This window comes from Strongyloides ratti, scaffold srae_chrx_scaffold0000003 (genome assembly GCF_001040885.1).
Source record: "Strongyloides ratti genome assembly S_ratti_ED321, scaffold srae_chrx_scaffold0000003".
Classification (NCBI taxonomy): Eukaryota; Metazoa; Nematoda; class Chromadorea; order Rhabditida; family Strongyloididae; genus Strongyloides; species Strongyloides ratti.
Window position 1 is genome coordinate 90,658 of NW_020171511.1, and position 25,445 is coordinate 116,102.

Here is a 25,445-nt window from a genome sequence, read left to right on the forward strand (position 1 = left end):
AGATTAAATTTTATGACCTTCTTAATTAATGATAAATATCTTACCATTATAGCTGGACAAATCTATAATAATAAGATAAAAAATTTTTATCAAAAAAAAAAAAATAAAATAAATGAGAAAATATTAAAAGTTGATAATATTTGAAAAAGTTCTTTGTTACATATATTATATGATAAATTAGTAATTATATCAAATAATTTACCTTTCAATGTAATTAAATTATCATTTTGTTGTAATATTTAAAAATTATTAAATTATGAGAAGATATTTTTTGATAAATTGTTTTGTGTTTATGAAATTTCCCATTATAAAAACAAAAAAATTAAAATAAAATAAAACAAAATCAAGGTCATAAAATAATACTCAATATAATCATTAATTTTATAAAATATTTGTGACTTAAATAACATAATGTAATAATCACTATTTACTTTTAAAAATTATTGTGACTATAAAAGTGATTTGTTAAGCATACAATAAATAAATTTTTACTTTTTTTTTTCGTAATCTTAAGTATTTTGTAATAATAATAATAATAAAATGCTAAATAATTTGTAAGAATAAAACAAAAAAGGAAATTTAACAACATTACAATCAAACAAATACACTTTAATGAAAAAAAATAATATAATGATTCTTTGGAGTATTTTTTTTGCATTCAGCATCTTTTTTTTTGTAAAAGAAAATCATCTATATAAAAAAACATTTTTGGCCAAAAAATAATGGCAATATATAATAATTATATTATAATAAATGTATTTAATATTTAACAGACTAAATCGCCTGCTGCTTCGCTCTTGATCAAAAAACCGCATCTTTTTGTATCATCTATTGACATACCTGCTTGAGTATGAGTCTTCTTGTGACGCAATAAATTATCCTTTCTATTGAACCTTTTTTGACAATATGGACATGCATGTGGACGTAAACCGGTATGAATAAATTGATGTTTTTTTAAAAGAAATTTGTTAGCAAATCGTTTATTACAATTTTCTTGTTCACATACAAACGGTTTATCAGAATCAGATTTAATTTCTTCTTGATTACCTCCAAAATCAATAATGTTTCCACTAGAAAGTGATGGATTTATATCAGCCCAAAGTTTATCAGCATCACAATTATCAATTTCCATTTTAACAGAAGGTTCCTTTTCATTAATATTTACTTTTTGACTAAAAATATGTATTATTAATTATAATATTAAATAAAATTATTATTTTTACATGATATTTATGATAAAATTTAATTTTAAAAATAAATTCCCTTTAATTTTGATGTGTAGCCATATTATAAATAGGTTGATAAATTGAGTTTTAACAGTTACTCTATTTTTCAGTCTACTAATAAATTAACAAGTTTGAATCAACCTTAATTAATGAGAGGTGATCATCCATCTTACTCTTTTACTTATAAATATATTTCACATTCTAACAATTTAACTAATATTATACTATATTATATAAATATATATTTATATATATATATATATGTATATGATATGATTGCTTCTAAATATGTCGTTATATGTAATGTATTTACAGTTTAAATTGGTTGACGCAATTAATGATATCAATGTAAATTTTAAATATAATACTGTTCATTACTTGGAACATTCTAATAAGGTCATTAAGAAAGTTAAACTAAGAAGATGTCAAATTTTAAAGGATGATAAATTTGAGAGAAAAAGAGATAGAAAGAAAAGGAGGACTCGAGGTTAACTTATGATCTGTATACTATATCGTTAATTATTTGTGCTCAATTATATAAACAAATAAATTAAATATTTTTAAAAATATTAACCAATCAGTTCCAAAAATATCCAATAATATATTATTAATATAATATCTTCATTTTACCCCCTTGCTCCACCTCTCCCCATATATGTAAATTTGACTTTTTCATTTAAACATACCTTGATGAAATAAGATCATCACCAACATTTGTTGGTACTGTCATTGGGAATTGTTTATTTTGTGAAGTAAAATTTCTTGCAGCATTTGAAAAAAGTAATGATAAATATTCCATTCCTGGACCAGATGTACCATTCATTGATGAATCAATTGTAAAAGGATTACTAATTTGTGGATGAATTTTTTTACCAAAAAAATTTGGATTTAGTGCTGTATAAAGTGGAATACCTTGATTTAAAAAATTATCAAATAACATTCCTGTTGTAGCAGGTGATGATGAAATACCATTGTCAACTTCTGATGACGGTGAATCAGATGTTTCAATATCATTTGGAGATGCAGATTCTTTTTGAGATCCAAGACGATCAGTAAGACGCTGAACACAATTAGCCAATTTTCCTCCTGTTCTTCTTGATGAATCTTTTTTTGTTATTGTATTTGATGTAGGTGTTGAATGATTTGAAAGATATGCATTTAAATTTTGATTTCCAGAATTTATATCATTTGTTATACAACTAGATGGTGATGATACACTTCCAATTATAGATGTTGATGAGGATGAGGAGGAACAAAAACTATTATGACCTGTATGTTGTAAATCTCCTGAACTACTAGAACAATCATCAGCTATTGATGTACCATTTTTTTGTAATCTTAATTCCGCTGATAAGCGTCTAAAAATAAAATTTACTTAGTTTTTTTTTTTTCATTTTTTTTAATATCAAATGAATGTATATATATATATATATATATATTTACTTATTATTTTATGTTCTATAATAATTACTATACAACAACATCCTATTTAAATAATAATTTTATTTTTTTAAACAAATTTTTATTTAATTTTTCCTCTTATATATTTTGATATTATTTTTTTAATAATTTATCAAAATAAACTATCGGGTAATAAGGTAATATTTTATATTTAAAAAATTACATGCACTATATTTGATTACTGTATTAGAGGTAACATTCGACTGTTCATTTTAAATGTACTCGTTTTTTAATGTTACCGAAAAATGTGCAACCGTTTTATAGAGTAAATAATATTACATTATCGTAAGATGAAATAGTATAGTTATAATAGACTACTAATCAGATGATAATATTTACCAATCTGAGTCTATTTTTGATGATAAGTACAATATAAAACTTTACCCTTAATCAATCTTACAAATCAAAAACTTAATAATATTATGTTATGAGAATGAAATAAGTATCTATTACCAATCATAAAATTTTTAAAAAAAATATTTTTATTTAATTTTCAATAAACTTCATATTATTTTAATTAAAAAAGATGTTAAAATTCATTTAGTTAAAAAAAATAAGTGATCTATCTATACTATAATTTTTATGATAAGGCACATAATTGTATAAATTATTTCATTATCTTGTACATAGAGGTTATATATGAAAGATTAAATATGATAAAGTAAAGAAGTATATAGAATGCCTAATCATAACTAGATTGGAGGACAGTTTCAATTAATGAAAGTACCCGTTAATTATAACGCTTTTATTTATCAAATATATATATATTTATATATGTATACGCTCCTATGGATTAAAAGAACCAACTATAAATCTTAAATGACATCCGAAATAAAGATGTGAAGGATAATTAAATAATTGAATATGTTTAAGATCATAAGAAATATAAAAGTAATGGAAGTAAATTATTATATACTTTTTGTCAGATTACGATTAATTATTAAAGACTCACTGAATGCCGAAAGGTCATGAGATGCTATAATACTATATATTATCAATTATATATGAGGTAAAAAATAATATATTTTAATAGAAATATTAATATAATATAAAGAAAAAAGATTTATTACAAATTTTTTTTAACGTACCTTTTTTTTCGTCTTGGTGAAACTCTTTTTTCTCCTTGTTGTGAATGTTGACGAATTTCTTCCATTGTTTTGCGAAGACAACGTATTTCATCTGTAATAACATCAAGTTTTGTTTCGCAAGTTAATTTGCCAAATAAATTGTTAGGAACAGATTCAATATCATCTATAACAAATTTTGGCATTGAAGTAATATTTTCAATACAACAGGTATTTAATTTGTTATATAATTCCAGTAAGGATAACTTTTCAATTTCATTAGAAATTCCATGATCTTTTAACAATGAATTTAATTGTTCAACTGCTTCATTTATAGCATCTGTTGAAAATCCATCATATATTATATTTTCAATATCATTCGTAGTTTTATATTTTTGAAGAAAATGTAAAACGGTGTTTACAATAATTCTCTCGTCCATTGCGAAGAATCCAATTTTAATAACCTGTCAAGAAATATTATTATAAGTTACTGATTTAAATTTATAAATTAAAAATCACTGGAAGATAAATATTGGATAATCTTATCAAATAACAAAATAAATGAAATATTATAAAGATTATAAAATTGATGAATCTAAAATAAAAAGATTTTAATGAGTAACAATATATATATTTATATATATTTATATATATATATATATAACCATTATCATATAATGATAAAAAAAAACATTAAACGAGTATATGGTAAGAATGAGTTGCGCAAATCATTGACAACATTTTGGTTGAAGTGATTGCCTGGGCTGTCCGCGCCGACGGGCTTAGGGCAGAAGATCATGACAACGATGATGATCATGATGGGAGGCTGACTATCATTAGTTGCCTCTTCTCTGGTATCTTCAGGAGAAAGATGAGAAGTAATCAGTTGAATGATATAATATATACATGATTTTAATAAATGGCGGTCGACGTACTGGAGGAGGGTACAAGGGAAATAAGAATAGAGACTTGAAAGGAAATAAGTATATGAAGAAAGAAGGTCTGTTGTCTGTATAACAACACAAAAATAATATACTGCAATCAGTTATCACTCGTCTCTTTTAAATACAGAAAAGAGTGGTTATCACTACCAACCGCAGTTGGCTTGATCATCTATTTAATACTCTTGTCTCTCACTTTATAGGCAGAGATACATTTATAGAATCCACACCTCTTAATTGCATTGAAATTAGTTTCAGTAAACCTCTAAGTTATGATATTATAATCTACTCATGACAAATTTAATTGTTTCATAATACTATGACATTAAAGAAGGTTATTATAAATATGAATATTAAAGATAAGGAAGTTAATATATTATTAATGTATATGTATATACGATTGATATTATATATATATATATATATATATAAATGAGGGAAGAGATGAAGAAAGGTATTCTTAAATGTATAGTCTAATCATTGTGCAAATACGCTCAACCTCTAAAGATAAGAAAATAGGAGGGATAGAGGAAATAAAATTGAGTACTTCAATAACATATTTAAAGATATTTATATTCATATATATATATATATATTTATAAATGTATATATACTGTAATACATATAGATCAAAGGATGATGTAATGTTGTATATTAGAGGATTGAGTTAAAAATAAAAAGAGATCGACAAAGAAAGATAAGATATCATGACAATCATCAAATCACAACTTTTCTTGATTGATCTATTATAAAATAACCTCTTGAGAATAGACATTTATAAACTTTCAACATTCAGATGTAGCTAAGTTAAAATTTTTTGTATCTATGTTGAATAATTCTTTATAAATATTCTATAATAACAAGTTTAAAATGAAAAGATGTATAATGTTCGACTTAAACTTATCAAGGATTATAAATAAATTACAGGAAATAACAAATATTAATATAATATAATATATTTAAAGAAATTTACCATTTAAAATAAAAAAAAATAAATAAAGTTATAAAAAAAATATAAAAACATGAGGTTAAAAGAAATATTAATTAATTAGAAAAAAAAAATATTATTTAAAATATTCTTATTTATCATTAATAAAAAACAAATCACTAGTTAATTTATTTTATATCAAGAAAACCTATATTTCTTAATAAAAAAGAAATTATTATATTATAAGAATGTTTAAAATGCTAAGTAATTTTTACAATGAATTTTTTTTTTTCATCTTAAAAAAATATGTAAAGCTAAACATATATGGGGTAAAGATAAAAAAAAGAATTCACAACAAACAAATAATTTGTCTTTGAAAATGCTACACAGAAATAGGTCAAAAAAGCATTTTCTCGTTGATCAATTTTTTTTATGAAAAAAAAAAGCCATCAAACAAACAAAATATATCCTTAAGGAATAAAGAAAAAAACTTTGTTGTTTTAGTGAAACATAGCATTTGTTAATATTCTACTACAAAGTTCAAAATTTATATAGCATTAAATTAATTATGAATATCTTTTGATAATTTTTTTTTTTACAATAAAATAGTCTATATTTAACAGAGAAAAAAAAAAAATTTATAATATATATAAATTTAAGTAAAGCGAGAATTTCTTTAGTATTTGAAGGTAAATTATTCCTATTAAATTAATATCAAAGTTTAAATACATTGAGTATACATGTACATGATGCCTATAACTTATTTGTATTTATTAAAGATCACAGATAAGAGTGATTTTAAACACAAAGATAAGAACCTTCTTAAGAAGGTACAATAAGGAAAATTATTAAGCGATATAAGGTAATGTCACTCCTTTAAAACAAAAATTTATAATGACAGAGGAATAAATTTTTGATGAAAAAGCTATATAATTTATCAATAAAAAGTTAATTTTAATAGAAAAAAAAATTAAATATTTAAAATATAATAATATTTATAATAAAAAAAAAAACTATTAAGTAAGATGATATAAAATAATTATATAAAAATTATTAAAAAAATTATTTAATAAATTTAATTATAATATTAAAGATAGCTTAAAGGTATTGTATACATATAAAATTATGAAGAAAAAAAAAATAGTATAAAATTATAAATAATTTTATGTTGTAATAATTATAAAAAAAAGGTTAATTTAAAAAGAATAACATTTTTACAAAAGTTTATAGTAGTAATGAAGACGCTATAAAGTTGTTTCTTTATATCTTCAGGATCGGTAAAAACATTTTGTAATAAAAATTGTATACCTATAAGATATGTTACATAAAGACAAAAAGAATTAAATTTTTTGTTTCTTAAAGGTTCATATTTTTATAAAAAAAAAATAAAACAATAAAATAAAATAAAAAATTTTTTGTTAAAAGAGTAGGTAAAATATTTAGTATTCTGAGGCAATAAAATAGGTAACATGTAAAATAATTTTAAAAATTAAAAGTTAATACAATCAGATTAAAAGAGGGTATTTACATTTACGTTTAATAAGAAACATTTCTCCTTGTATTTATTAATAAAACTAGATAAATTAAAATGATAAGTTAGAAGAGTTAAAAAGTTATAAATGTTACTGAAGGTCCGATAAATTTAATAGTGACAAATTAAAAAAGATCCTCTTTCTTTTTTAAAAAAGCCACCTCATTGGTTTGGATGATGATGAAAGAGAATTAATGATACACCTTAACTGTATTGTCTATTCTTATAGTCTCTTTTTAATGTTTTGACATTCCATTTTTTTATTCATAGTCGGTTCATTTGTTTATACTTTCTTATCTATTTCAACAAATCTTCATACAAAAATTATATATGTTAAATCCATATGTAAAGAATAAAAGCATAAACAACCAAATCTTTAACGAATTAGCATGTGAAGTTTTGTAAAAATTAACAAAAAAATTTGATAGAAAATAATCAAGGCTATTTTAAATGACAAATATTTTCGTTCACTCATACTTCATAACAAACTGTGTTACTTTTTTTTTTTTTTACCAATTTTATAAATGAATAATTAAAAAAAAATAAAATTATACAAACTTGATTATAATAATTATATTTAGATGGCATTTAAAATGTTTTACAATTTTAAGTTAAAATACTTTTTTTTTATATTTAAAAATTAATTTATTGACAAAATTTGCCATTTTTATCATTATTATATTTCTAATTTTTAATGATAAGAGAACAAATACAGGATTTAAATAATTGTTAATCATATAATATAATAAAGAAAATATTTAAAAGAGTGTATTAAAATAATATCTAAAGATAGGTAGAAAAAATAAAAAGAACATAATGACAATACACTATTTAAAAATTTAATACCATTTCTTATCATGTATTTTAAGTTATAGTGTGAGGAAAAACTTTTATTAGCCTCTAATCGTTATCAAATGTTAAATATTCTCATGATACACTCTAACATCTAAAAATTATAGTTAGGTATAATAATTGATAAATAGTATTTATTAATGTTAAGTATATAATATTTCTTATCAAATAGTTAAATTAATCAAACTTCAGAAAAGTTAATATAAAAAAATTTTTTTTTTTTTTTATTTAATTACTTTAAGATTTATTTATCTATCTTTAGATATAATAAGGTAACAATAAAGTAATATCCAATATATAATGACGGTATGGTCAAGGAGAGATGACATATTAGTTTACTGTTATATATATAAAAGAGTTAAAGTTAATGAAAAAGTACAAAATTATATTATAAGATAATTAAAAAGAAAAAAAAGAGAACTTTTTTTTTCATACTGTATAATAAAATAATTAAAATAAGGTTAAAGATAAAAATTTTAATTTTATAATATATTTAAAAAATTTATTAGTTACGGGTTTTAAGAAAATACTTTTAATGATTTATGGAGTAATATAAATTATATTAACAAATTAATGATAAAATATCTTATAATAAATAAAATTTTGTAACTTATAAAATTATAACATTTTAAATAGTAAATTCTAAAAATATTTAAATTTAAGGATATTTATGAATAAAATGTTTGTACATTTGGAAGAAATATATCTATTCATTATTTTAAATAATTTTTGTCTCATATTAAAATGTTTTAGTATATATTAATTTAACTCTTCATTTTATTCACCGATAAAATTACTTTTTTTTTTTATAATTTGTATTATATCAATTATTCTCTTATTCTTTTTAAGTAATAATCAAAGATTATTTTTATAGATATATTCTTATTATTATTACAATTAAATATGACTAGCTTTTGTATATTAAATCAAATTTTTTGAAGTAATTTAAGATAAATGGTTCTTTTACCATTAACAAAATATAAGTCATAGATTTACAAAACATAATTCTAAAACAAAAAATAAATGTGTAAGGATATTATTGTGAATCAAGTAAAGATGAATATTCTTTTATAAACAAAGATACTCAAATAAATATTTTATTTAGTATTATATTATGTGTGAAAAATTATATTATTGGTAAGAAATTTTATTATAAACAGTATATAACCATTATTTACTTAATTTCTTCATTACAATTGGCATAAATTTATTAATCAAAGTAATAATGATTAATAATATTAAACGTTACTATATACTGTAATAGTTTAGTATTTATCAATCAGCGAGGTATCTTTATCAATACATTAAGAGTTAACATACAATATATCATTTTGTTGAACTAAATATCACTAAAGTTTATATAATTATTTATAGATGTTATGAAAATTATTTTACTTTTAAATTGACATTAATTAATTTATTAAATATCATTAATAAACAATAAAATATTTTAAATATTGTATATATATTTTATTTTAAATAAAAATATAACAAATTTTTATTTTAATAACATTATAAAAAAAAATGATTTAAAAAGAATTAAAGAAAAAAAAAACTTTTGATAAATATCTTGGCATTTGAGTATCTATTTTTTTTTTAAGTATTATATAAATAAAATATAACCATGAACTTCTGTATTAAAACAATAATTCATTTTCCAGACAACCTTAATTTATTGGTATTTATTCTTATCACACTTTTTATTATAAAAACTTGATTTTATAAAGGATTTGAATTTTTTTTCTTTTTTACTATTATACATTATATTAATATTTATATCTATGATACATTCTCAACTTCCGTGAAAAAATAATTTGTCTTAAAAAGGAAATTTTTCAAAAGGTAGGTATCATTAAAGAATATAAAATAGTAACTGTTGAAATGTTGGATGTATATAAAGTTATATTTGTATAATTATATTTCATGATCAGTCAAAAAGTTAGAAGATAGTGGTTTTGTGAGGCCATATATTATTTATAAAGATAGAACAGTTATCATACTGATGACATTAAAATCAGTCAAGAGTTGTTTAGTATTAATATTGAAGAGACAGAAAGGTTAATCAGGATGAAAAAAGAAATATGGTTAATGAAGGGACAATTCATTTTTCTTAGTATCTTTTTTCTTATTAGTAAAAGTTTCTTGTTTTTACATTACGAGGGATAGTATTTTATTTTTAAATTATATAGATAACCATAAATTTAAGATAATTATAAGTAAAAATTTTAATCAAATAAATAAAAATTTTTACATTAAATTTAATTGTTTAATTTCATAATAAATTATATTTTCTTTTTATTTATTGTTTATAATAAAATTTATTTAAATATAACAATAAAATGTGATTTTTATAAAATAAAAAATAAGATTACCAACTACATTTATCATAATATATTTTATTGTTTTAAATAATAAAAAATATTTTTATTTATTTAACAATATTAACAAAAGTATTTCTTGTTTGTTAGAAAAAAATAATATAAATATTATATTATTCTCATTTAAAGTTTGTATTAATCTAATCATAAAAAATATGATAAAAAAGTTTTAAAGAAAATCGAGTTTATTACTTTGATACCTATATTTCAAAGTCATATTATCGTATATTAATAATTTTAAATCATTTTTAAATCTATAAAACTCATTTAATTTTAATTTTAATTTTATTTACATTTATGTGATTCATTAAACAGTTAGTTATTTTACACTTTATATTATTTAATTATATATATATACATTAAAGATGAGGAATTGAGATAAGACACTTTTTATAATTAATATATATCTTTTCAGTCACTTTTAATAAAATACTTTTTTATTATATATTTTTCTCATTGACCGTATAAGGAAAAGAAAATGGCGTAATAAAATGTGTGATAACTTATCAAGGCAATTGATTAGATACCTTTGATTGTTATATGCATACTCAAAATGTGATAAATATGGCTAATGACCTTCACAAATTTAAAAGTTTAATTTATCGAGTAAATTAATTTATTTCTCGTTAAATGTTTAGTTAAAAGGAGGAAATATTACTTTTTTTATACTTTACAATATCATTTAAAATTATAAATGACAATTGTGACAAAATAATGAATGAAAAATATCTTACTACTTGTCGGTTTTTGGATTATTATGAATAGAAGTTAGATTAATTATATATTCAATATAATCTATCAAAATTAATCAAAAATAAAAGAAAAGATTTTGCAATTTAGACGGTATAAAAAAAATGTTTATATTTAATTACAATTTAAAATATTTTATTTAAATTTTTATACTTTATAAAAGATAATTTGATTATAAATTATATAACACTAATTTACCAAATAATAACAAAGCCTTCTATAATAATTAGTTTTAATATTTTTTTTTATAATTATTAAAGTTAATTGCTAAACAAAAAAGTCAATTTATTATAATGGAAATAGCATTATAAATTATACAAATAAATATATATATTTCAAATGTATAAAAATAACACGATTATATGTATACATTTGTTTCAAATTCAATGTTTATCATTTTATTTAAAATGTGACAATGTTTTTAGAAGCATTATAATTTTATAAATTAAACTTATGTTAATATTAAAATATATATAAACTATTTTTTTTAACTTATATAAATATACTTTTTTTATCAATAGAAATTGATTTATCTTAATCAGATATTTATTTCCTATGCTCTAGTAATAATAAGAAATATACAATTTATAAGAAGTAAACAATACTCTATTTATGAATATTTAAAAATATTATACTAACTATATTTTAATATAAGTTAACATTCTTTCATATTTCTCTTTTTTTTTCATAATTTTTTAAATTTATTTTTTACATATTTCTTATTCAATAATATTTTAATAATATTTTTATTTATTAAAAAAAATTACAATTATGTTTAACTATATTATTGTAACAAATATTTTTTTTTTTATTCAAATATTTTTTTAAATCTTTATTGAAAATGCAATTTTTTATGAATTTATTAGTTATTACTAAAAATTTTTTGTATTAGTTAGTATTAAAAAAAAATTGACATTCCATTTTATATTAAATTTAATAATGTTATAGCTTATATTATGCGAAATAGTTAATATAATTAAAATATATTATCATGTGACATATACATTGTTATTAAAATAAAAACAAAATTGTACTAAGTTTTATAATTCTAGAAAAAAAAATATTTTGAGGAGACATTTAAAAAACTATTGATTATATTTTAACATTTTAGAATATTAGTTTTTTTTAAGTACTTTAGATTTTTTATTTTTATTTAAAAATATTCTTAAAACGATTTTTGTACCTTATTCCAATAAAAATGTTATTTTAAAATATTTACCACATATACACATATATTGTCTCATGATATATATTTTGTTGTGTCTGAAAAAAGTTGATGAATAGAAACATCCAAACAAAGTTAGTCAACACTGTTTTTAAATGTATATATTTTTATCGATTGTATCAATAAAAACAATAAAATTTTCTTTTATCTAAAATATCTATTCTTATTTACTTTTAATTATTTAAAATATTTTATATTATATTTTAACTAATTAAAAAATTATTTAGAGAAAAATAGAAACCATCAAGAAAAGATTTGAAAAAAAAGGATATGTTAAGGCTTGAAAATTATACATGGACGTGGAAGAAATATAATGTTACGACAGTTGTCTGTAATATTATTATTGCTTTACTAATGTTTATAGCAATTGGAAGTAATGAATGGTTTATAGTTAAAAAAAATACCTCATTCAAACATAATTATAATAATAATGATAATTTGATGTATTTTTTAAAAAATATAGATAAAGTCAATGAATTTAATGTTTTAAATCTTTCCACTTTTAATTGCAATAAAATTGGTGCAAGAAATTTTTGGAAAAAACTTAAATTTGGAGAACTCATTGATGAAAATAATAAAACACATATAACAACATTTTTTGGCTTAAATGAAGGTATAGTTAATAAATAAATAAAGAAAAAAATAAATTTATATAATATTTTTTTTATTTTAGTTGCCATAGATTGTATTACACCTGTAACAGCAAGTATATTTTATTCATGTATTGCTTTATTATTTGCAATTATATTTTTAAGTTTATTAAATTGTTTAGTATCTTCTTTTTATTCAAATAATGGTTTCATTGGTTGGTTAGTTCAAAATAATATTCTTGATATGTGTATTATAACACTTTTAATTTTTATATTATTCATTGTAACATGCGCAAAAGAAGATATTCAAAATACACTTAGTAATAATTCCATTAAAAATGGTGGTGATTATTACCTTTTTGTAATTGCCATATTTATTGGAATATTATCAATAATTCTTGCCTTTAAAAAATCATGGAATCTAAGGCAAAGACAACGTAAAAATAATCAAAGATTAATGAGTGCTTGTACCTTAAGGTCACTTCGTGATGTAATAACGAGACCGCAAACAGGTCATTCGGCAGATCATTATGAAAGATATTTGTTATCTCGGGATGATGGAGAAATTTCAACGACGACAAATATTTTAACAACATGTAATGAAAACAACGATCATAATTAACCTCATTCTCTATAATGAAATAAAAACAATATTTAATACAATAGGATAAGTGGAATATATTACTGCTGGTAGACGATGATAAGTATTATAAATTGCTTTATGACACAATTTATTAAAAATTTTTTTTTTCTATTTTTATTCTTTTTTAATTTTTTTTTTTTTAAACAAAGTATGTAATAAATTTACCAAATTTTAAAGTTTACTTTTAAATAAAATAAAAAAGTTTTTAGAAAGTCAATAAAATATCCCAACTTTAAAAGGAATTTAAAAATTACCATAATATAATATTAAAAGTTATTTATTTAAAAAAATATTTAACTTTATGTGAAAATATAAATTAAAAAGAAATTTCTTAACATAATTTAAATATTGTTAAAATATATGCTAAAATATTATTATTACAAAGTCACATCTGTTTTAAAAAGATTCTCCAATTTACGAAAATCTATGTTTTCTAATAAAAGATTGATAAAATTATTTTTGAAAAATTTAATTTATTTATAACACTCTAATGAATTGAATTTTTTTTTGACTTAAAAAATAACCATTTTTTTTTATAAAATTATTTTTTACTGAACATAATTTTATCATGATTGATGAGTTTGTATGTCGTTAACTAAATCATTTATTGTTTAACAAAAAGCATAAAATTTTTCAAAAAAAATATATGTATATAACTTATTTGAAAAGAAAATTACAAATATATGAAAAAATTACTTTTATGAGTTTTTTTTTTTGCAATTTAGAAATTTTTTGATACTAGACATAATATTTTTTATACATTTTAATTTCTATTGAAATTTATAGCAATTAACTATATACTTCCAAATAAGTAATATTTATTTTTTTGGTAAATTTTATTTTTCAATAATAAGAGAATAGTAAATTTATAATAAATAAAAAGATTTAGTTATAATTATTTTTTAAAAATTCTTTATATTTAATTATTTACCTACTTACTACTTTAAAAATATAATATATATTAATTAATATTTTATCAATAAATTTAAAAAATTTTAATTATATACATTATCGAAGTAACGTTGTATTTATACGTTGTTTTAATATATATTCTATAGAAATAAATTATCTATTACTCAATTGCTTTTTTTTATTATATAACTGTTTTTTATTCAGAAGGTGGAAAGATTTTAATCAAAGCACAACATTATTTTGAAATATAATACAATTGAGTAATTTAACAAAATACATACATATAATGATCGTGGAAAAATTTGAAAGGTTTTATGAGGTTAAATTTCTTAAATATAACATATGTTAATAAAATACACCTAAGTATTTAAAAATGAATTTTAAAGAATATATTGGTTTATAAATGATTGACAAGTTATAAAATTTAAATGTTATTTAAAATGATATATTTTATTAAAAACTATTGTTTATAAAATGCTAAATTACTAATATATTATATACTTATTATTTCTACACTTTCTTTTTTTTTTAATTTTATTTTTAAGAATCATGAATAATAATGAAACAACATTTGCTTTACTTTTATCTGATGTTTGTAATCCACCAACATATTTGCATTTAAGGATACTTGGTATGATAATATTTAACTTTTTTTATATCTTTTTTTTTTTTAGAATGTGCCAAAAATTATGTAAATAATTGTATGAAAAAGCATGCTACTGAAGGTATCCTTCATGTTAATAATTTTTTTCCCTCAACAACACAAAAAGAAGATTGTATTTCGAATGACCAAAGATTTAAGTTAAGTAAATTATGTTGCAGACGATCAAAGTGGATAAGAGCTGATAATTGGAAAGTTAATGAATTTTCTAATATATTATCTTATTTTATAAATTTATCACTACACTATCAAAAATATTATGACAATGAATTTGGAAAAAATGTTGTAAAAATAATATTTATTTGTGATAACAATTTTTTTACCTCTTTAAAATTAATTGATAACAATAGTTTTTTAGAAGAATTTTTAAATATGTTTAGTATGATTGTTGTATCAATTGATCAGTCACAAAAGTTACTGCCAAATTTGTTAGATGGACAATTTTTAGAAAAACATAAGGTAATTAATTTATTAAAAAAAAAATTATTAATCATTTTAGAATAATCTTTTTTTTGTTGATAATACTTTTAATACACAATTTTCTACATCACAACAGGTTCGTGATGCAATAAAAAGAAATGAAACAATTAGATATTGTACAGAGAATGATGTTGTTGATTACATTGAAAAATATATGTTATATAAAACAGCTCCAAGGTTATTAAAAAATGAGTCCCAAAACTATAATAATATCCAAAAAGAATGTATAAAGAAATGTTCATGTAACAATAAAATAAATGAAAAAGAAAAAATTTTAAGTTATAATATTATGACAGAATCATATCCAAATCACTCAACTTTTTTAAACTATCAAAAAGAAGGTGAACCAATATGGACTTCTTTGGCAAAACCTGATTATAAAAAATCAAAAAGTCTAGAAAATATATTTTATGATGGACAATGTACACCTATTTATGATAATTTAAGAATTGATGAAATGTTAAAAGCAAATGAACATTGGGTTTCTGAAATGTTAAAACAAGCAGATGAACTTGAATTTAATATAAAAGTTAAACCATCATATTCAAAGAAAGTATCTTTTACAATGAATAATAACAAAGATAGTAAAATAAATGTAAAAGATGATAATTTAATTAATATAAATTCTGTTGAAACACATAATGATAATTCAAATAAGCAACAAAATGATATAAATGATGTTGAAAAATTTTTAAGTATGTATGATTCACTTAATTTATCAACAAAAGCTAAATTATCAAATATACAAACAGACATTAATGAGTTAAAAATTTCAAGTGGCAATAAATTAGATACTGATTATAATAATATGATATCTTTAAAAAATACAAAAGCAAATAAAAATAATTCAATTGATAGAAAAAATTTTGCTCTAGAAAGTACAGTTTAAAACAATATACATTATTCGTAATTTATCTCTTAAAATGTACAAATATATAAAATTTTTGTTATACTACATTTGATGTAATCAAATATGTTTTATATAAATAAAATATATTTGTTTCAAAAACATTATTTTTTTTCATTACAATAAATCATTCATTCTAGATCACTTTAATATTATTTTTTAAGATTCAAATAAAAGTGGTTTATTTAATGTTTAAATGAAGTTATTGGCATATAGTAAAAAATATAGCTTAATGTTATTATAGGTTTTTGATGTCTTACAATCTATTTACATTCTTATTTTATTTTTAGTTCTAACCTTTGTTTTAAAAACAAATTGATAAATATTTTACTAACTATAACAATTTAATTCGATATGGCAAGTTATTTCTTTGAAAATAAGGAAAAAAGTTATTTCTTTTCTACAATTACTATATTTATTGCTGAGTTCATTGGATTAATAAGTTTTTTATTAATTTTTTATTGGGGATATGAATTTGGTGGTGGTTTTGGTTGGAAAAGCAAACCAGCTCAAGAATTTCGTTTACATCCTGTTTTTATGAGTTTTGGATTACTTTTTTGTCAAGGTTCAAGTATAATGATATATCGATTATTAAGATCATTACAAAAATCAACATTGAAATGGTTACATATTATATTACATTTTATATCATTAATATGTACAATAATAGGATTTATTGCAGCATATGATTCACATGTACTTGCCAAACCACCAAAACCTGATTTTATGAGCCTTCATTCATGGATAGGATTGTCAACAATGTCATTATTTTTATTTCAATTTGTATTCTCATTTCTATGTTATATGAAACCTGGATTTTCAATTGGTATAAGAAAAAGTTTAATGCCATTTCATAGATATTTTGGACTCGTTATATTTGTTCTTACTTATGCAACTATAATGATGGGGATGAGTGAAAAAGCAGCTTGGGCTAGTAAGTAATTTAAATTAATTTAATTTAATTTTTCATATATATGTATATTTAATATATCTATTTTTTTAGTGACTTGTTGGACTGTTGATGGATACTTTTGTAGTGAAATGTTAATTATGAACTTTTTTGGTGTCACAACATCTTTTTATGTTGCTATTGTAATTTTTGTTGTAACCAATCAGAATTGGATTAGAAAAGAAATAAATTCTTAGTAAAAAAGAGTTCAATTAAATTATTTATTTGAATTTTTTTTTAAATAAATTTTTTACAATATTTAGTGATATCCATTTTATATAATTTCCTATTACTTTTGTTCTAAACTTTTATCTTCAATATTTTTAACATCATTTAAAATTAAAATTATTTCATACTTTAAAGATATAAAATAAAAATATGTTTTAGTTGGGAAAATTCACATTTCATATATACATAAAAAAATGTAAGCACTATTAATTTTTAATAAGTTATGTATTTGTTTGAAAATATACTTTGTACTTTTAATAGTCATAGTTTTTTTAATATAATTATTTTACCCAGAAAAGAATTAAAAAAAAAAACAACTTATTTATAATATTATATTTTACCATAAACATATTTAATGATATCATACTCTTATTATTATATTTTTAAATAAAACTTGTATTTGCCTTAATTTATTAAAACTTATCAATTTAGTTTTAAATAGTTTTTTAATTTTTAAAAATGAATATATAAATTTTAAAAAATGTTGCTCCTAAATTTGTTTTTGTAATAAGATTTATATATATATATATATATATATATATATATATATTAATATTATGAATAATATTTTTTATTTTTAAAAAAATTTAATAATATATAATTGTACTTTTAATTGTTATCAATATATATATATATATATATTTAAATATATGTATGTATATATATATCCATTTATTATTTCTGACATTCCCTCCTTTCTAATTTTTCTCAGGATGTTTAGTTTCATGTATCTACTGATATATCTAACAAAGCACTATATCATCATATGTAGTCATGTAAATTATCATACAAAAAAGTCGTACCAGTTATTTTTATCAAATTGCTATTCAACTAACATTTTATTCACTCGATAAAATAATTTGCTTAAAATGTATATATATATATATATATATATATATATATACAGATAATTAATTTTTTAATGTTAATGTTTTTTTATATTAATTATTTAAATAGTTAAGAAAAATAAATTGTCTTTTATTAATTTATAAAAAAAAATCATTTTGAGCATTATCAAAAGATGAACACTTTTTATTTTAATATCTTTTATTTAGAAAAAAAAAGTATTAATTTTTTATACAAACTAAATAGAGTTTGAATGGTAATAAAATATTTATAAAAATCTTTTGTAATTGGTATAACATTGAAAAAAAAAATTGCTACTTTTCTTTTCAATTAACTTTAGATGTATACATTATTTCTTAATATTCCTTTTTCGTTATCACTCTTAAGTATAAATTATTTTTTCCTCAAATATATATTTTATCTACTTTTGTATCTTATCATTTTAATTATATTTAATATACATTTTAACTATATAAAATATGTAATAAATAAATAAAATATATTTTAATAATAATTTCTAAAAATTTAATTTAATTTTAAAAAAATTATAATTCAATTCATTATATTATTAAAGTATTTAATTAGTAAAAAAAAAAAGAAATAATTGAAGTAGATTAATTGTAAATAAAATATGTTTAACATTATATGTGTGTATACAATTAGAGATAACTTTTCTAGTACAATAATTTGATTAGCTAAATATATAATAAATTTTTAAAAAACTATGAAGTTATTTTAATTTTATAAAAAAAAAATTTAATTGATTTATTATTATTTTACTACATGAAGGTTTAATATTATTACAAATGTAAAAATAAATATTTACATTTTTAATATATTTATTTTCAAAATTTTACATTATTTCCCTTAATTAAAAAAAGACTATTTGCACTTTTCTTTAAAATTTTTATACAACATGACATCTCTTTTTGATATAACTTTTTTAGAAAAAAAATGTTTCAATCAATGATATAAGTTATACATTTCCATAAAATTTCTATTTCTTTATCATATTTGTTTATCCACTATATTTTCATTTTTTCATTTTTTTTTTAGATATTTCGCAATTTTTAAGGTAAAATTTTAAAAAATAAAAAAAAAATAATGATTTTTCAAAAACAGAAAAAAGGAAACGTCCCAGAATATAATGATGGAAAGAAAGAAAATTTAAGAAAAAATAATAAGTCAAAAAATGGAATAAACAATAGAAATAATGTTAACTTGAATAATAGAATGGATAATAAAAATAGTGGTCCAAATAATTATAATAAAAAAATGAATAAAATCAATCAAAACGACAAATTATCTATAGGTTATTATTTTCCATTAAATAACTCAAAAAAAAATTATACATTTGATCTTCCACATTATGCTAAAGTTATTGTAAATAATAATGGTATTCCTGTTAGTAGAATTCAACAAATAAACGGTAAGTTAAGCAAAGAATTGTTAGAAAGTACTTCAAATAATCGGATTACCTATCATTATCCAACACTTCAAAATATTTTAAATACAAAGAATAATTACAATAAAAATCAAAATAAAAAATACAATAACAATTTTTTACATACAAATAAAGAACAAAATGCTTATTATAAACTTTCAAATAATGGTAATAGTTATTTTTCAAAAACATTAATAAGCACATTACATTTTCAACCTGAAAATAGTAATCAATTTAATATTATTGGATATATTCATCATCCAGTTCCAATAATGGTTCCTTATCAACCATTAATTAATCCACAAATAATAGAACATGAAAAAAATATAAGACGGCAAGTTGAATATTACTTTTCTGAAGACAATTTAATAAAAGATTTATTTTTTCGCCGACTTGTTTTAAATCCTCAAACAGGTGGATTTGTTTCTATTTATCAATTGTTATCATTTCATATGTTATATAAATTAATTTGTCACTATCAAAATCCAGTCGCAGAGATAGCAAGAATTTTGTCGACAAGTGATACTGTTGAAGTTTCACCAGATGGTTTAATGCTAAGAGCTAAAAATAACCTTCACATTAAGTATGCTCAAATGGCTTTATCTAAATAAGATTATTTAAAATAATTTTTAATGATTTTACATTTTTTTCTTAATGTTAAAAAATAATTTACAAAAAATGTTAATCAAGTAACTATATAATAAATAAATTTTTTTTTTCTTAATTATTTTTTCATATAATAAAAATAAAATTTTTAAAGTTTTTATGTAATTACCTATATGTAGTTTAACAATTTATTATTAAAATAAATTTAATTAGTTTAATTATAACTTTTATAAACAGGTTATTTGAAAAAGTAGTTTACTCTTTATTTCAGATTTCAAGAAAGTATAAATATTTTTTTTATTTATTTTTTAAACAATTTCATCATTCTATTTTGATTCTTATAAAAATCAAATTTTTTTTATTACTTTAAAAAAATTTAATTAAGATTATTACATATTTTTCTAGTAATTTAATTTTTCATCTAACCATTCCAGAACAATCAAGGCATTTTTAAAATTAAAATTGAAACCATTAAAATAGTTTACTATTATTTACTATATTATGGAAAAAAACTTTTTCTAAAAAAAAACTATGAAGTATTCATTAAATATATGCAATTACTTCTTTAATATACATTAGCAAATTAATTTTTTTTTAACAAATTTCTTCAAAAACTTTTATTGAATTAAATCAAGGCCGATTTCAAACAATGTATTATTTAGCAAAATGTTTAAATTGAAAGTTCTTTGTCTAAATAAATTTTTAATTGCATTGTATTAAATGAAAAATTTCTAAAATTAAAAGGAAAATATTTTATTTTTTTTAAAAATAAAATGAAAGATTTGATTTAAATACATTTAAAATAAATTATATTTTCAATAAAACTAGTATAAGAACATATTTGAAGTTTTCTTATGAGTCAAGATAAAGAAAGGGATTTTTTTATTTTGAAAACGCTTTTTAAATAGTTTTTCTATCATTTAAATTTTTAAATACTTATAAAATAAGATGCTTTATCTTATATATTATAATTAGACATTTTTTAATAAAATTTAAAAAATTTAATAAGACCATACAGACGTTAAATTGTTTTTTTTTATATTCATACAAATATTAATAATATTATTATTAATTTTTTCAAATCTTTTTATATAATTTATAAAAATTGTAGCTATTTTTATTTTAGATAAATTTATATCAATTATTTTAAATAATGGAAATCATATAATATTGCGTTATTAAATTTTAATTTTCCTAAGAAAAATTAAAATGAATATGGGAATTTCCCATTAATTTAGATGTTGTCATTTTTTTCAAAACTAAAATATTTCCACATCATTCAATATAAAATCAAACGGAAATGATAATTTAGATTTTAAAAAGTATTTAAAAACATTTTTATTGCAAATTTATTTGTAAATTTTTTTAGATTTTCTAAAAGGGGTATGATTTTAATGATTATAGAAAGTTTTAAAATTATTTTTTTTTATAAAAATATTAATTGATAAGAATCTATAGTTATAAAAAAGATAAAAGTAAACTTTCAATCTTAATTTAGCAAAAATATAGAAGAACAACTAAAAATGTTTACACTTGGAGATTATTTTTTTTATTGTATTTTAAATGACCACATTTATTTATAATTAGTAAATATTATTTATTAATTTTTGTTTATCAAATATGTTGGTAAAAAAATTTCTTACAAAATCATATTGCAAATGAAATATAACAATTAATAGTATTTTATTTTAATAAATTTATTTTAAACAATCTATTGTTTGTTTTACCTTTATCAAAATACAAATAGTTTAACAATATTTTAATAAATTAAAAAAAAACACATTTAAAAGCTTCTTTTTAACTTTACTATCATTTTAAAAGTAATCTTAGGTCAAATACTTTATTAATGTAGTAATTAATATATAAGTTTAGTTTCTTTAAGTTTGAATTATTCAATTTTTATTAAACAAAATTTCCCAAAGTAAATAATTTTAAATGGTTGTTTTAAGATAAATATGTAGAATAAGTTTAAAAATAGAATCTTTTCTAATAATAAAACTTATTAAAAAAAAGTAAAAATATTTTTATATTAAAAAATATACTTTAAGCATTGTTATAATTTAATAATTCTTTTCTATGGCTTTTTTGTTTACAATAGTTGTTTTAGATTGATGTATATAAAATCATAATCTATTTATACGATTCTTCAATCATTATTTTTTTTCAAGCCCATCTTTGCTTCTATTAGTCTTAAATTAACTATTAACATTCTTTACAATGCCATCAACAGAATTTCCATTTGATTTATCATTAGTTTGTAATAATATATTTAAAATATTTTGAATAACTTTATATATTGTATTGTTTTTATGTAATGGATTTTGATTAATTTTTGAAATATTTACAATATGATAATCCTTTGACATTGGTTCTAGGTTGCCAGAAATACTGGAATCATTATCTTGTAAGTTTTTAAAATTTTTCTCTAAATAATTACTTTCATTTTCTTTTTTAGGTATTAAAGATTTTTTTATTTCATTTGAATTGTAACGTTCTGGTAGGTAAATCTTTTTAAATATACTTTTATCTTTAATAGTTGTTTGATTTAATTTTTCTAAAAGTCATGTTAAAATATTATATTTAAAAGAATGTTTTTTTTTTTACCTATTTTTAAATTATTTAATATTTTATATACAGGGACATATGTAGTAGTAGATAATTTTTTAAATATTAATTTATTTTTATTAATAATTTCAATATTTTGCTGAGAATTGTTTAATTTTTCAAAAAATGTATCTTTTTTGTCTTTGTCAAATTTTTTTTGGCTCAAAATTTTATAAACAAAATAATATTTTTCAAATAATTCTAAATTTTCTATATTACTATATAGTTGATCATTTCTGATATCAAATAAGTTATAATGATTAGTTTTATAAAAATTTTTTAATAAATCATGTCTTGAATTATTAAATAATTTTTCAAATTCAATAATCATATATTCTTTACATTTTTTTATATCATTAAATAATTTATCTTTAATTTGATTAATCTTTTTTGTTATATCAATATTTCTTTCATTTACAATACAATTATATTGCAATGAACAACATTTGTATAAATCTATACATTTTTTATTAAAATAATCTAATTCTTTCCAACAAGAACTAATATTGAAATTTTTCTGTTTAATAAAAGTTAAATTATTATAGGTTGTACAAAATGTATCTAATATTTGTGAATTATCTTTTAATATTTTTAAAGAATTACTAGATGAAGTACCATGAAATACTTTGCTAATATAAATACACTCATTTGCCAAAAGATTCTTTTCTAACATTCTTTTATTTAGTTCTCTTAAATAAATATATATAAACAGAAATCTTTTTCTTACCGAATATTTGTTTTAAAATCACAAATTTTAATTGTTTTTTTTCTTGATTTATTTATACAATTTTCTTGAATACTAATCATATATTTCAAACATTTTGAATATAATAAACAATATTTAGAAGAATAAGAAAGTTGTAAAAAATATCCTACATTTTGATATAAAAAAAAAATTAAGATAATATAATTATAATTTTGAAAATATTTTAACATATGCAATTATTTTGAAAAAATCTATTGTTCCTTTTTTTATTAGTTGGAGAACTAAAATTTTTCTAATTTTTGTATAGATAAATACTATTAGTAAAAATTATAGGAATAAAAAATATTTCTTTTATAATGATAGAAAAATATAATTGTTTTCTTCTGATTAAAATAGTGAATTTTTTTTTTTTTCAAAATCCCAAAAGAGTATTACTAAATAATTTTAATTTTTACAATGAAACTTAAAAAAATAAAGAAATTAAATAATTTATTTAATCTACAAAATAAAGAAATATATATATTTTTTATATATGGGGATTTTTTTTTTGAAATAATATTATTTAATTGTAAATATGACATATTTTATAAAATATATATTACTAGATTAAAAAAAAAACGAAAATATTAAATTATATTGTTTGATAAATAGATATAAAAAAAACGAAGTAGATATTTATTGCAGTGATTATATAAATATTTATATCTTTATATTTCTTAATGAATAACAAATAAAGATATGTTTCATTTTCGATTTTATCTATTTTTTAAAGATAATAATTTAGATTATATTTTATAAAATAATATAATTAATGATTTATTAATTAAGATTTATTCTGCAATTTTATATTATAACCAGAGAATATCTATTTTATGTGTTTAAAAACTATTGTTTTGTTTTCAATATTTCTTGAATTATTGTAAACTTTTCAAAATTTTTAAAATTGATTCATAAAATGATACTTGCAATTTTACATTTATATTCAAAAACATATTTTATAATAAAAATGTACAAAATACTTGTACTTTTAAAGTTAAAAATATAAAAATTAAAAAAAGTGTAAATATATTTTTTTATAGCTGAAACACTTTATTATATTATTATGACAGTAATAATTTTGTTATCTTTTTATTACCTTTATTATAACATATAATAAAAAGAATTATTTATTTAACAAAAAAAATATATAACATTTTAAAAATATTTTATTTTAATCAAAAACTTTTGTATGTATTATGATTAATTTTCTAAAGTCTTCTTAAATTATAATTTCTTATATTAATATTTAAGTACTATTAAAAATATGTTTATTTTAAGATTATTTTCTTATTCAAAAGTACAATGTTGTTATAACTTTTATCAACAATAAAAATTCTGATAAAAATATTTTTACTATTATTTTGAATTATCATTATTTCGTTATAAATCTTGAAATAGACCGGACATTTATAATTATATTTATAAAAATGAAAATAATGACATATTTTATAACCTTTCATAATAATACCTTTAC

General features: G+C 18.7%; 5 protein-coding genes across 5 annotated transcripts; 3 read left to right on the forward strand and 2 right to left on the reverse strand.

Annotated features, from left to right (window-relative positions):
• Positions 1-766: 766 nt before the first annotated feature.
• Positions 767-4,191, reverse strand: SRAE_X000183200 (Zinc finger, C2H2 domain and Zinc finger C2H2-type/integrase DNA-binding domain and Zinc finger,C2H2-like domain-containing protein; the record flags this gene model as incomplete). The annotated part of the gene is made up of 3 exons (XM_024653418.1): positions 767-1,172; positions 1,913-2,584; positions 3,776-4,191. The coding sequence occupies 3 exons, from the start codon at positions 4,189-4,191 to the stop codon at positions 767-769; spliced, it is 1,494 nt and encodes a 497-aa protein (XP_024499302.1).
• An 8,435-nt stretch (positions 4,192-12,626) lies between these two features.
• On the forward strand, positions 12,627-13,568 carry SRAE_X000183300 (Hypothetical protein; the record flags this gene model as incomplete). Its single annotated transcript, XM_024653429.1, has 3 exons — positions 12,627-12,969; positions 13,030-13,077; positions 13,129-13,568. The coding sequence occupies 3 exons, from the start codon at positions 12,627-12,629 to the stop codon at positions 13,566-13,568; spliced, it is 831 nt and encodes a 276-aa protein (XP_024499303.1).
• A 1,482-nt stretch (positions 13,569-15,050) lies between these two features.
• On the forward strand, positions 15,051-16,531 carry SRAE_X000183400 (Nicotinamide mononucleotide adenylyltransferase 1; the record flags this gene model as incomplete). The annotated part of the gene is made up of 3 exons (XM_024653440.1): positions 15,051-15,132; positions 15,176-15,621; positions 15,662-16,531. 3 exons carry the CDS (start codon positions 15,051-15,053, stop codon positions 16,529-16,531), a joined length of 1,398 nt encoding a protein of 465 aa, XP_024499304.1.
• Positions 16,532-16,903: 372 nt separating this feature from the next.
• SRAE_X000183500 (Cytochrome b561, eukaryote domain and Cytochrome b561/ferric reductase transmembrane domain and RNA-binding protein Lupus La domain and Winged helix-turn-helix DNA-binding domain-containing protein) lies at positions 16,904-20,627 on the forward strand (the record flags this gene model as incomplete). Its single annotated transcript, XM_024653451.1, has 4 exons — positions 16,904-17,483; positions 17,553-17,592; positions 19,629-19,647; positions 19,695-20,627. 4 exons carry the CDS (start codon positions 16,904-16,906, stop codon positions 20,625-20,627), a joined length of 1,572 nt encoding a protein of 523 aa, XP_024499305.1.
• Positions 20,628-22,817: 2,190 nt separating this feature from the next.
• Positions 22,818-23,557, reverse strand: SRAE_X000183600 (Hypothetical protein; the record flags this gene model as incomplete). The annotated part of the gene is made up of 2 exons (XM_024653462.1): positions 22,818-23,176; positions 23,227-23,557. 2 exons carry the CDS (start codon positions 23,555-23,557, stop codon positions 22,818-22,820), a joined length of 690 nt encoding a protein of 229 aa, XP_024499306.1.
• Positions 23,558-25,445: the final 1,888 nt, after the last annotated feature.